This window comes from Mustela putorius, unplaced genomic scaffold (assembly GCF_011764305.1).
Source record: "Mustela putorius furo isolate JIRA1106 unplaced genomic scaffold, ASM1176430v1.1 tig00003845_pilon_pilon_pilon, whole genome shotgun sequence".
NCBI lineage: Eukaryota > Metazoa > Chordata > Mammalia > Carnivora > Mustelidae > Mustela > Mustela putorius.
This window is the reverse complement of record NW_025421998.1, coordinates 11,805,912-11,820,245: the sequence shown is the minus strand read 5'-3', so window position 1 is coordinate 11,820,245 and position 14,334 is coordinate 11,805,912. Positions and strand designations below refer to the sequence as shown.

At 49.5% G+C, this 14,334-nt stretch overlaps 1 protein-coding gene across 1 annotated transcript in view; it reads left to right on the top strand.

Moving 5' to 3' along the window:
* ABCA13 (ATP binding cassette subfamily A member 13) overlaps positions 1-14,334 on the top strand; it is a 320,465-nt gene that overhangs the window by 169,191 nt on the left and 136,940 nt on the right. The window contains exon 43 of the mRNA XM_045089507.1: positions 9,666-9,759. Within this exon, the coding sequence (XP_044945442.1) occupies positions 9,666-9,759 (94 nt within the window). The remainder of the gene's footprint in view (positions 1-9,665; positions 9,760-14,334) is intronic.

Sequence of the window (14,334 nt, the reverse complement as noted above, 5' to 3'; positions counted from 1 at the left end):
AATAGTGAGCATCCACCTGCGGCATTTTACACTTGCTTCCTCACCGACACACACGCGTGGCAGGAAGAACGCGTGTGCGCTCCGTGGACGCGACGTCTTGTCTGTTGCTGATGCAGTAGGCAAGCTGAGGGGTCCTTGCGATGGTTGTCCTTAGGTAGAGCAGAATTTTGTGGCGTGCTGGGCTTAACTGGTGTGTGAATTAAGCATGAATTTAAGCACAGTCAAACATGGCGAGGGGGTCTTTGCGATCCGCGTGGGTGCTTAGCGTTTAGATCCTTTGATAATCATTATGCAATGGATAGTTCAGGGCAGATGGACGGTGATGGAGAGGCATATTAATCATTGCAGGGTATATAAGATGCCTGCATATGCTTAGTATTTCTTTCCCTCCCTCCTTCCTCCCTCCCTTGCTCCCTCCCCTCCTCACCCCTCCATCTCCCCTCCCTGCCCCTCCCTCTTAGTTCTCCCTCCCTCTCTTCCCTTCTTCTCTCCCCTCACCCCTCCCTCCTCCTCTCTTCCCTCCTCCCCCTTACCCCTCCCTCTCTCCCCTTCTTCCCTCTCTCCTTCCTCCTTCCTCTTACCACTCCTCCCTTCACCCCTCCCTCCCGGTCTTATCCCTCCCTTCCTCTCTTCACACCCCTCCTCCTCTCCCCTCCTCCCTCTCCCTCTTAACCCTCCCTTCTTCTCACCCCTCCCCCCTCACCTCCCTCCCTCTCTCTTTCCTCCTCTCATCCCTCCCTTCTTCCCCCCACCCCTTCCTCTCTCCCTTCCCACCCCTCCCTCCTCCCGCCCTGCCTTCTTCCCCTCCCTCCCTCTCACCCACACTCCCCCCTTCCTTTCTGCCAGGTCTGGTTGGATTCCCAGCCACAGGCTGGATCAGGTCTGGTTGGATTCCCAGCCACAGGCTGGATCAGGTCTGGTTGGATTCCCAGCCACAGGCTGGATCAGGTCTGGTTGGATTCCCAGCCACAGGCTGGATCAGGTCTGGTTGGATTCCCAGCCACAGGCTGGATCAGGTCTGGTTGGATTCCCAGCCACAGGCTGGATCAGGTCTGGTTGGATTCCCAGCCACAGGCTGGATCAGGTCTGGTTGGATTCCCAGCCACAGGCTGGATCAGGTCTGGTTGGATTCCCAGCCACAGGCTGGATCAGGTCTGGTTGGATTCCCAGCCACAGCCTTGGATTAAATCAAAGAAACCTCTGGGCCAGGAAAGGTGTCAGCATTGCTTTCTACTCATTTTTGTATGCTTTTTATCGCTCCTTTTATCGGTCAGAATCTTTTTTAAGCCACTCGTCTCCTTTACAGGTGTTATTTTAGTAAAAGCCAGACAAAGCAATGGGACATTGACTCACAGGGGCCACCGCAAGCTGCTGTTGCGAGCCTGAGGGCCAGCGAGGTGACCTCTGTCAGGGGCGACCGTGGCCAGCCTGGCCGATGCAGGACACCGCAGGTCACCCACACCTTCAACATCAGGAATTTTTAGTTTCTGATAGGGTTTAGTGGAAGCAGAAACGAGAGCTTTGTGGTTGCTGTTCCCAGGGTGGTGAGGACTACCCCGCGGGGAAGGCTTCAGGGGTTCTGGCTGAACAGGGGTCCCGGTGCCCAGGTGCAGAGCCCCTGGGTTGGAATCCTAACTCCAGACCATTGGCCGAGTGTGTCCCTGGGAGCTACCAGGAGCCACAGGTGAGGCTGATGGGGTGGGCTTCTGGTGCAGCCTGAAATGATGCCACGAAATGTCCAGGAGCTGCCCCGGAAGGGCCCTGGGCTGGGTGCTGCCCCTGCGTCCCTTCCAGGCGGGGGCTCCCTTGGGTCCTCCGTGCTGTGGGCAGCTCTGGGTCTGGGAGCTGGCTTTGTGTGTGGGGCCCCTCCTCCCTGGAGAGAGGATCCTTTTGCAGTGATGTGCTGGGCGACCAGGGTCATGATCTTCAGTCTGATTGGAAACGTCTCTGCATTTGCCATTGTTTAATAGGAGCTGCCGGATTAAGATATTGATCTTAAGCCGTGTCGGTTTTTCCCATAACCACTCCTCCAGCGGCCACCTGCCTTCCGCTGTGACCGGTTTCCAGCATCGAGGTTCTCCTGCAGGGGCTGAGTGCAGTGGGGGCCGCCGGGGCTGGGGGAGTGGCCCAGATGTGGGTGGGCTGAGATCTACAGTCAGGGTGAAGCCGGACGGTCCCTTGGGCTACAGCGCCACTCTTTCTCATCGAGGACATAGAAATTCCTCCTAACTTTCCCACACTGTGTGTGTTGGGATCTGATAACACGATAATTCTGACGGATCACAAACAGCAAGGAATCATGCAAACATGAGGACTTCTCAGTATCACTGAGTACTGCTCTTTTAATTCAGAATACACATGCGCTGGTATATTCAGAAATTAAGCATTTTTGTATTTTAGTCCTTCTATATTTTTAATGTTATGGCAATGCGTCATCATGGCATAAGTTCTGAAAATTCTTTTGTTGTTGTTGTTTAGATTTTGTTTACTTATTTTTTCCAGAAAGAGAGAGAGAAAGTGAGTGCGTGCATATGGTATCATGACAGGGGCGGGGAGGGGCAGAGGGAAAGCGGAGTCTTTGCTGAGCTGGGAGCCCAGTGTGGGATTGCATCCCAGGACCCTGGGATCATGACGTGAGCTGAAGGCAGACGCTTCACGGACTGAGCCACCGAGGCATCCAGAAAATTCTTTTTTTAAAAAGATTTTATTTTTAAATCATCTCTACACCCAGCGTGGGGCTTGAACTCACAACCTTGAGATCAGGAGTCATAGGCTCTACCTATTGAACCGGTCAGGTGCCCCCTGGAAATTCTTTTGATGCTAATTCCTTAAATATCCCTATTTCTTATTTGTATTTGCCTTTCTTCTCCAAAATATTCTTACTTATACCCATTGATGCCCCTTTGGTCAATTTCTTAATCATCCTCATCTTTGCCCCCTTTAAGGAAAAAAAAAATCCTTTATTGATGTAATTGTGGTACCATGAAATCCACTCAGTAGATTTTAGCAGAGGCATGGTGTCATGTGACCATCAACACCAACAAAATACGGAGAGATTCCGTCCTTACCCCTTCTTCAGGGAATAATCCCTCCCTTCAACTTGGTTCTCGGCAACCTGCTTTTTCTTTTCTTTCTCCAGATTCCCCCGTCTTTTGTCCTTGGTGCTAATTACCCCAAAACAAGCCCAATAAGAAGCAAAGAACCTCCTGCTAATCCCTTGGGAGATTTCCGATGCGCTTCTCCGTTTCTTGCGGTCATTCCTGCCTGCTACATTCCATACATGCTTTGTGCAGGAGAGATACTGAACAGGGGCTGGCTGGCCCACGCTCACGTAGCTTGCTTTTCTCTCGTGCACGTGCAGACAGTCATAAAGACGCTCTCCATCTTAAGGGCAACCATAAACAAAGATATTAAATACAGACTTAATAAAATATAATATTAGAGTCTTCAGACTTCTCTGACAAAGGTATCTTAAACTGGAAACATGATTAAGCCATTTAAAAATGTTCTTTTGTTTGATGGAGTCTATAACGTATCTATCTCAGCCAATTTTGTCTTTTTACACCGGCCAGGATTGACTTTCTTGTCTTGTGTCTGTGATCGATCCGCAGTGAGCATAGCTGTGGGCGTGTGGCCCGTGCTCCCACTTTGTCCTCCTGTGTGTTTCCTGACGACACTCCAGCAGGTGCACAGGGCCTGCCGGGGACACCCCTGCCTCTGCAGTTAGAGCTCGGGTTTCTTTTTAAACCCCAGTAAATGTCCTTGTGATTCAGGGCCCCTAGACGGGCTTCCAAGCCAGGGAGGCTGAGAAGTAAAAACCTGATGTTGTGATCACCATGTGTGTCCTAGTGCATGGAGCAAACCTTCCTTGGTGTGGTTAGGGGGCCAGGGAGATCTGGAGACCCCCCCCCGCCCACCAGCTGTGCACCAGAAGTACATGCGGAGCCAGCTCTGAAGCTGGGGCAAAATCTTTCGATGTCATGCAAATGGAGTGAATTTTAGATTTTTAGTGGTATATATATATATATATATATATATATATATATATATATATATATATATGTATGTGTATATATACACACCCCACGCCACGACCCCACGCCTTTGCTACACACACACATATATATATATATATATACATATCAACTACTTTTTAAAGCAGTTTTAGGTTCACTGCAATACGGAGGAGAAGGTACAAAGATTTCCCATGTGTCTCCTGCCCACCCCAATTATCCAGAGCCTTCCCAATTATAAACATTGAAGTACATTTTTAACAACTGTGACGTGTTCGGTAATCTAGAAAGCAGAGCCTGCCTGTGTGAGACGGGCCGTTTCTTCCCATCCAGCCTGGTACGTGCTGTGTAGTGGGTTCCCTTTGTGCCTCCGTCAAGAAAGTTCTGGATGTCAGTCCCTCGGGTTCATGAGCTCAGATGCCCGCATCCCACAGAGGGGACGGCAATTTCTAGGAACCAAGGATTTCTGTAGAGTCTTCGCCTTCCGGTTTCCTTTGTGCATCTCGTGTCCCAAGGAGCAGAAGCATCGGATCTGGGGTCACGACTGAGGCGCATCAGGTGTCTCCTTACTCTCTGTCACTCTGCAAGAACGCCTACTTCCGGGAGGTTGGTGACCTCAGTGTCTGCAGATTCCAGAACAGCCCTTCTGCACCGTGAGCTCCCATGTGGGTTTGTCCTCCTCACAGACCAGGTTCTGCATTTTGGAGGCTGCCCTGTGACAGGAGTGGCATGGTGGCTTCTTGCTTCTGACTGCCTGAGATGCATGAGGCAGTCTGCTCCGTGGGGCGGCGAGAACGTGGCTCAGCCAGGTCCACGGCACCTACTAGGCATTTCCACTGTACAGTGAATTTTCCTTTTCTCTTCATTTCTCATTGTTTTTTGAGGACGCGCCTTGAGACTCATTCAGTTCCCATTCCTCATGGTGCTGGTTCGAGTCCCCTGCCCTGTCCCCGGCTTGAGTGCATTAGGACCCTGACATTTGCCAGCTGGTAGGTTCTCTCATTCTGTGACTCCTTCTGCATTTCTTGGTTGGCACTGCACAGAAACGGAGCACATTCCCTTCACCCCATTTACTTGTCTGTATCCATAAGGAGTTGTGGCTTCTTACCCTATGCACCGAGCCACGGTCTGCCACGATCCTGTTCACTTGGATGCTGGAATCCTACTGCATGTAGCCAACCTGGGTTTGCATCTTTAATGTGTCCCCATGACATCTGCATGTCTTCTTGCTCTCTGACCTAAGGGGGTGCTCTGGGCACACCGGGTGCATTCCTGCACCTGCAAGGGGGCCTGGCTGTCAGGTGCAGGCCTGAACCTGGGGTGCCACAGCTCCCTGCTCCCGTCCTGGCTGTGGCCTGGGAAGTCCCTGTTGCATGGCTCTTTTGTCTCCACACATTGAAAACCGGGAGCTCACCTCCACGTGGTCCCTCCAAGGCCCAGCCAGTCACACTGGGTTCATCCGGCGTCCCCTCTTCGTATGTGTCCCTCGCGCTCTGACTGGGCCACACACACCTTCCATTTCTCAGGGTCTTCCCTTGTTTGCTCCCATCCACCTGCACATGGTTGATCTCCAGAAGCTGCTCAAGCACCACCGCTCAATGACCCGCCTTTGGAACCTGGTCCCTCCCCTCCAGGGGCCATGGGTCCCTGTTTCAGAGTTGCCCTGGAGGCATGGGGTCTGGTGCTGGGAAGGATGATGGCCCCGAGAGTGTCTGTGTCCTTAATCCCCAGACCAGAACTCATCCGCCGCACAGATCTCGTGCCAGGAAGGCGAAGGTCATCCTGGGTGGGGCGGTGTCATCAGAAGCCTGCCTGTCGGAAGGACATAGGAAGGTGTCGGATGGGAGGTGACCTCTTCGCAGAGGCCAGGATTGGGGTGGTGAGCTTTGAGCATGGAGTGCAGGGGCCAGAACACGGGCACCAGAGCCTGTAGGCGCCACCAGGACCTGCGAAAGGCAAGAGGTGCATTCCCTCTTGGGGTTCACAGAAGGAACCAGCCCAGGACGTCCACAGTAGACTTTCGACTTCCAGAGCTAACCGAGGATAAATCGGCACTGCTTGATGACCCCGTGTTTGCAGACATTTGTTACCACAGCCGTCGGGAACGGACACGAGGTCCTCCAGATTGACAAAATCCCTCTGTGTGCTCCATGAGCTGCATCAGGGGACAGATCTGCCCGGACTGGCCAGTGACCCTCACGGTCCTTAGCACCAGAGCTCTCTCCATGGGTTTTACCATCTTAAAAGACTTTCTTCTGGGGAGCTGATAAAACACACAGATGAGGTCAGGCTGTGGCTGAAGTTTGGGAATTCTTCCCGTGCCCTCATCGGTGGGACGATGCCGTCCCTGTCCCGCAGAGTGGGCTAGCCTCACGGATGCCGCCAGCGCTGCGCATCTCCCGGACGAAGTCCATCAAACTGACACTTTAAATGCAGTGAGTCCGGGGGCTGAGACAATGTGACGAGGGGGTGGGCCTCACCCCGCGGCCTGAGGGATTGACGGCATACTCCGTGTGGAGCTGACCTCGGGCTGCCGTCAGGGCTCGCACCCCACAGCGCTCCTCAACTGGTAAAGCATCAGCCCCCAGACGAAGATTCCGGAAACTTTGCCTGTGCCACTTCTTGAGAAAAAAGAGCAGAAATGCTACAGGCTGGGCCCTTCAGTCGTGCTCCTGCTGCAGTGTAAGTCACTTCCACACCGGCCAGGGCCCTTGAGATTTTGTTTCTTCCCCCCGTTTTAGTGACACGCACTGTGGTGTGCAGTTAGGGCGTGCGACGTAATGATTTAGTGTGTGTCTGTGTTGTCCGGAAGGCTGTTGGCAGCCCCGCCCACGTCCTCACCTAGCACGGTCCCGCCCACATCCTCACCCCCAACGGTCCCGCCCACATCCTCCCCTCCCCTGGTCCCGCCCACGTCCTCCCCTCGCATGGTCCCGCCCACATCCTCACCCCCAACGGTCCCGCCCACGTCCTCCCCTGGCCTGGTTCTTCTCTTCTGGAAAGAGCTTCCGTAATCTACTCTCTCGGCAGCGTTCAGCTGCAAAGCCCGGTGCTGCCACCAGAGTCTCCACACCATGCATCAACTCCCTGGGACTGATTCATAACCGCGCGTTTGTATCTTTTGACTCCCTGGACCCACGTCGGCCCCTGCGCTCCCCCAGCAACCAAGGGGTCTGTTCTCTGTTTCTTTGTTTCTTTTCTTCTTTTTAATATTCTACCTATAGCTGAGGTCATGGGGTATTTTTCTTTCTCTGTCTGACTTAGCACAACGCTCCACACAGTTTATCCACGTTATTGCAAATGACAAAAGTCCCTTCCTTTTTATGGTTGCATAATATTTCATTGCACGCACGTGTGTGTGCATGTATGTGCACGCGTGTGTGCACATGCACGTGTGTGTGTGCACAGGCATATACCGCCTCTTCCATATCCGCTCATCCATGGATGGACCCTCAGTCCTCCGGCTCGCTCCGCGTCTTGGCTGCTGAAACACGGGGAGCGGCTGTCTTTTCAATGCGGTGTTTTCACTTCCATCGGATAAACACCCAGACATGGAATTGCTGGGTCACAGGGTAATTCTGTTTTTCACTGTTTGAGGTCCCTCTGTACTGTTTTCCCGAGACTCTGCACTGGTCCGCGTTCCCACCCACAGTGCACGTAGGGCTTCCTCTTCCCCACATCCTTGCGGACAGCTGTCATTTCTTGTCATTTGGGTGATAGCCATTCTGACGGGTCAGCTGGCTTCCCGTGGTAGATTTGGTTTGCATTTTCCTGATGCTGAGAGATGGTGAGAGTGTTTTCATGTGTCTGTTGGCTGTCTGCATGTCTTTTTAGGTCAGCTGCCCATTTTTTTAAAGATTTTTTTATTTGTTGGGAGAGAGAGCAAGGTTGAGCACGGGGACGGGCAGAGAGGGAGAGACTCAAGCAGACTCAATACTCAGCATGAAGGCTGACACAAGGCTTGATCCCATGACCTTGACATGGTGACCTGAGCCAAAATCAAATCAGATGCTCCACACAACTGAGCCATGCCATCACCCCGAAATAAAAATCTTTATAAATGCCCTGGCAGAACACTTCTCACTTGAGGCCTCAGGGCCCTCCTTGCAAGTGGGGGTAACAGTCCTGGTGTCACTGGTTGGCCTGCGAATTAATTGGGGTAACACATCATGGGCTTGCCCCTTCATACTTCCTCCTCCTCCTCCCACTTGGCTCTTCCCAAGACCAGGCGTCCGGAAGCTTCCCTTGGGCGAGCATGTTCTTTCTGCTCTAAAACACACTCCCTGCTTGCCACAGTTCTGTCCCATATCTTATTATTAACATTTATTCTAAGGGGAAACTAAGTCAGAGAGGCAGAATCGCTTTCCCCAGGGGACACCCTGGCACCGTGCTGCGATTAGTTATTAATCAGTATTATTATTATTGGTGGTGGTGGTTCCCGTCGTGGCCTTGAGGCTTGTCTCTTTTCCTTGGGGTCTTACTGGGAATCCACGAGGTTAGGTTATCTTACAAATACAAGTGAGCACACCAGATCTCATGAAACCTGCTGGGCCTTGACCTGGGCAGGGCTCGGGATCTCTGTCAGCAGGATTCTGTCCCGAACGGAGTATGCGTCTCTCCCTTCAGCCCTACTCGCTTGCTTCTTCTCTCCACAGCCCTCTCCCCGTCTTCCCTGCAGGCTGGAGGGTCCTCCGGGCACCCAGGGACAGTCAGTGCCTTGTACTTATTTCCTCAAATAAGCCATTGGCGCAGTCAGAGGGGTGCTGTTTACAGACACCACAGTGCAGGATGGGTGCCGGCCATCATCCGCCGAACCTCAGCCACTAGTTGTCGCCACCCCTGCTCCGGAGGCTGTGCAGGTGACGCTCTAGGCACTGGGTCCCCAGCCTGTGGGTGCGGAGCTGGTCCTACCTGCCGCAAGGAGCCTGGCGATGGTCGCTGCAGGGTTTTCATGCAGGAAATGCCCACCTCTCACTCGCACCTGTTGAGGTCATGTTAGGGACGCCCTCTCGCGCCTCCAAGGACCCCGTCGAACCTCCAGGTGTGGCTCTGGGGCTTGGATAGGCGTTCTGGCTCAGAGGGCGTCTCACTGCTCTCGCTGATGTGGGCCCAGTCCTCGGATCTGAACACACTGAAGCTGGGCTTGGGTTTCCAGCACCAGCTGAATAGGGGCCTCAAGCCATTACCTACAAGCCAAACAGACTGCTCTGGGCAACATGGCACACCATGGGAAAGACACGTCTGGTGGGGGTTCTCACGCATGGCATCCCACATGCTGAATAAGCTGGGTCACCCAGTGTCTAGGATGCTGGTGCAGCCAGCCCCAAATTCACATTGTGCTGGGCACACATTCTCGGAACCTGCTGTGCTCTGCCTTCTCCTGCCCTTGGGTTGGACCGGCCTCTGCCCGTAAGTGCCCTGAGGTCCATGGTCAGCTTTCCTCCCCTGTGCCCTGTGAGTAGCCTTACGAACAGTTTGCCACAAGCTGAGTGGCCTTGGCTCCAGGCCAGCACCACGAAAAGTAAACGATGTGTGTGAGAGCGTGGGGTATATTGTCATCATGACCTCGTCGGGTGACTGAAGCCAGGAAAAGCAATGTGTTGTGGAAATGAATATGAATAATATGAAGCTCTCTTTTTAATGTTCCAAAAGGTGTTCCTGATGCTTTTGCAAGGTTCCAAGAAGCAGCCGGGGGCCGAGTTGGAGCTGCAGGACCAGAAGCCTCCAGAGCCTGCTCCTGGCTACTGTAAGTACGCGGAATTGTTTGCATTTCTGCTGCGGGGAGAATGTCAGCATCCTTCTCTCGAAAGCCCTCGTGTGAAGGTCTGATAGAAAGGCCTGGAGAGGGTGACTGGAGAGACAGGGTATCGTTCAGGGGCAGAAAACTGAGGGTTTCATCTTACCTTGTGTAAAACAATGGTGGGTTTACCGTGCGGCTTTCTCTCTTCTTCAGAACCCAATGTGTTACATTAGCAATTTCTTAACATGCAAAATCAGTCCCGAAAGGCGTGCATCTTTCCTCCCTTTGTTCCCCGAATCCAACCAATCCAGCCTGCATTCTTGGGGTGCATAGGATGTGCAGGCACGTTGCCAGGAGTGGGTTTACATGGAGAAAACCCCCATGAGAAAACTCCATTTGAGCCTCGCCTTCCTGGAGCTTCTCTCCATGCTGGAGCTCCGTGCAGACCAAGATGCTGAGGACCAGGTCTCCTGGCAAGCGCGTTCATGGACACTGCAGACTGGACTGATTCGGGTTTGGTTTCTGGGTGTGTGCCTCCAGTTCCAATGAATCCAGGGCTGCTTGTGAGCAGGCAGCGGGACACATGTCTTCCTTGGGGGACTCCAGTCCACCAGCCACCCAGGGCTAGGGAGAAGCAACAAAAATTATATACATTAGGGGCATTGTGTCTGGGGTGTGTCGTGTCACACACTTCCCAGCAGCATGGGACAGGTCCGTTTGCCCTGTGTTCCCTAGAGCTTGGTATTCCCGGGTTCAAAAAACAAAACTAAACAACCCAAAACAACGCTATTTTAAGCATTGTAACTGGTTTGCAGGTTTCTCATTGTGTTTTTAAATTTTTTTAAAAAGTTATTTATCTGTTTATTTGACAGAGAGAGAGAGGGAGCACACGCGTATGCACACAAGCTGGGGGGTGGAGGGTTAGAGGGGCAGAGGGAGAGGGAGAAGCAGGCTCCCCGCTAAGCAGGAAGCCTGATGCAGAACTCAATCCCAAGACTGAGATCATGAGCTGAGCCAAAATCAAGAGATGGCCTCTTAACCGACTGAGCCACTCAGACACCTCTGTGTGCAAGCCTTTTGTGGGCATATATTTTTAGGGTGTAGGTGCCAAGGAGCCTTATTGCTGGATCGTATGTTTACCCGCGTGATGGATGGGGCTGCGGCACTGTTCTCTCCAGGGGCTGCACGCTTGACATGCCCCTAGCAGGACGCGCCTCCTGTGTCTGTCCTTGTACACCAGCTCTTGTGATCACCTGTGCTCTGGACCGCAGACAGCTCTGTGGGGTGGGGTGCTGACTCGCTGTGGTTGGACTTGCACTCTCCTCATGGCAAAGGATGTCGACTCTCCTTCCGTGAGCTGGTGTTTGCACATCTTCTTGGGAGAAATGTCTCTTTATATCTTTTATCCATTTTTAAGATTGGGCTAATTTGATTTCTGGAGTTGCAAGAGTCTTTTATGATGAAATTGTAATAACTGTGATGTGAACTGTGGGTTTTTCATAGACGCCTTTTATGAAGTTGTGGATGTTCCTATTTATTTCGGTTTGATGAGAGGTTTTATCATGCGAGGGTGGTGAGAATTGCCAAATGCCTTTTCTGCATCCGTTGAGATGATTGTGGGTTTTTTGGCCTTCTTTATTGACGTGATATATTAGAAGAATTGAGTTTTAGATGGTAAAGCAGCATTCCATTCACCAATTCAGACCAGTTCCACTTGGTTTCATAGTACATAATTCTTTTAATAGACTGATAGATTTGATTCATTAGTACTTTGTTGAGGTTTTTGAGTCTGTATTTGTAAGAAGTATTGGTGTATAATTTTGTTGGTTTTGTTTTTCTGTTGATGTCTTTGCCTAGCATTGCTATTATGGTATAACTCACCCCCAAAATGAACTGAGAAGTCTTTCCTTCTCTTATATTTTTTGCAAGTGTTTGTGAAGAATTCATTCTTTAAATGTTTGGTAGAATTCACCAGTGAAGACATCTGGGCCTGAATTCTCTTTGTGGGTAGTTTATTTAAAAGTTAATATTTTGGGGTATCTGGGTGGCAGAGTTGGTTAAGTGGCTGGCTCTTGGTTTGGGCTCAGGTCATGATCTCAGGGTTGTGAAATCAAGCCCCATGATGGGTTCTGTGCTCAGTGAGGAGTCTGCTTGAGATTCTCTCCACCCTTCTCCCTCTGTTCCTCCCCAACCCCCAAACTTTTTCTCTTTCTCTCTCATGGATAAATAAATCTTTAAAAAATTAATATTTTAGTTTCTTTACTTATTATACATCTATTCAGGTTATGTATTTGTTCCTGAATCGGTTTCTATGTTTTGTGTCTTTCTAGGAAAGCATCCATGTCATGTAAGGTGCCTGATTTATTGACCTATACCTGTCTATAACATTATTGCTAGTATTGATAATTATTAATAATATAATATATTGTGTTAAAATAAATATTATTAATATAATATTATCATTATTAATAGCATTATTGATACCATTGATGATCCTTTTATTTAGCTGGGGTCAGTAGGAACAATCCTCTTTCATTTCTGAGTGTAAAAATATACACCTTCTCTCTTTTTCTTGGTTCATATAGCTAACCTGTGGTCAGTATTGTTTATCTTCTCAGGCAATCAGCTTCTATTTTCAGTGAGACTCTATTGGTTTTCTAGTTTCTAGGTCCCTGATTTCAGCTGTGATTTTTATTATTTCATTCCTTTGGCTCCCTTTAGATTTGGTTTACTCTTTTTCTCCTGATTAGAGATATTTCTTCTTTTATACCAGTATTTACATCTATAAGTTCCCTTCTGCACACCGCTTCCATGGGTCCCATAGTTTTGGGATCTCATATCTTCACTTTCATTTATCTACAAGTATTTACTAAATTTCCCTTTGGTTTCTTTTTTGGTTCATTGGTTTTTTTAAGATTATGTTTTTATTTTTTAACATTAAAAAAATAGTTATTTGTTTAAGTCATGTTCACACCCAACGTGGGGCTCAAACTCATGACCCTGAGATCAAGAGTCTCCAGCTCTTCCAACTGAGCCAGTCAAGCACTCCTGGGATTATGTTTTTAAATTTCCACATATTTATGAGTTTCCCAAATTACTTTTTGTCATTAAAGTCTAATAGCATTCTACTGGACTAGCGGAAAAAATGTCATATCATTTTGAACCTTTTTTTTTAATTTATTAAGGCTTGCGTTATGGGCTAGAATAATGGTCTATCTAGAGAGAGCTCCTTATACTCTTGAGAGGAATGTGTGTCTGTTGTGAAGGATGGTGTGATCTGTTGATGACCCTTGTGTCCACCTTGTCTACAAGGCTATTCAAACAGAAGAGCTCTGTCCTTGTTGATATTCTGGTTGCTTATCTTATCCATTAATGAAAGCTGCGTGATGTTGTTTCTGACTCATTGCTGGATTGCCTGTTCTGCCCGTTACTTCTGTCAGATTTTGTCTCATGTGTTTTTGGGTTCCTCAGTTGCACAAATATTACTTTTAATCTCTTCCTGATGGAAAGCTTTTTCATCTTTTTTGTAGTCATTTTCCTTGTTGTATTCTTCTTGACCCTTTTAGTCCATGCTCACACTGTATCTGATGAACCAGTTTCTCAAGAACTTCATGGAACTTCCTTGGATTCTGATAGTATTCCTCCATTAGCTCAATTCCAGACCATTTTGAGATCATTTCTTCTCTGTTTGTGGTTCTGCAGAGATGGTGGGGGGCAGAGGTGACCACACCATGAAACTTTCTAGAAGCCTTCTGCTTTGGTTGAATAGGTCTCTGAGAAACAGTCATAGTTTTTATTCTATTTCTTTTGTAGAGAGTTTATTAGCAGAGGAGAATGTCAAATGTTGGGTAAATAAATTAGTGAATTGTTCATATTTATTTATTTATTTATTTACTCCTGTATTTACTGGGGTACGATATACCTGATATGGATTTCAGCATGTTCAGGTGTACAGTTCTGCGGCATCAGGTACGTTCACACTATTTTGCACCCATGACCACTATCTATCTCCAGAGCTCTTTCCCCTCCTCCAACTGAAATTGTACACAGTAATGACTAGCTCCCCCTCCCCCTCCTAACTGCGGGCCGCCACAATTCTACTTCTGGTCTGTATGAATTCCACTGCTCTAGATACCTCATACTAGAGGAATTGGACAATACTTTCTCTCTTGTGGTTGGCTTATTTCAACCAACGTAATGGCTTTAAGGTTCATCCACAGTATAGCTCATGTCTGAATTTATCAGATGGAGAAGATGGCATACGTGGGAAGGGTCCCAGAGTTTCCAGCCTCTCTGGGAGCCATTCTCCCTAAATTGCCAAGTGTTCATCAACCTGGAAGCTCTCTGAACACCATCCTTTGGGGGTTTATGGAAGATTCATTACACAGGCATGACTGATGAAATCACAGGCCTTTGGTGATTGATCCAGCCCCTCTCCAGTCCCTGGAGGTCAAGAGAAAGGGAATGAAATTTCCAACCCTGTAATTAGGTTGTGGTTCCCTGGTCCTTAGTTTGGTGAATTCCAGAAGTCACCTCATTAAGCCCATTGACATAACAACAGCACCCTGTTTCTTTAATCTC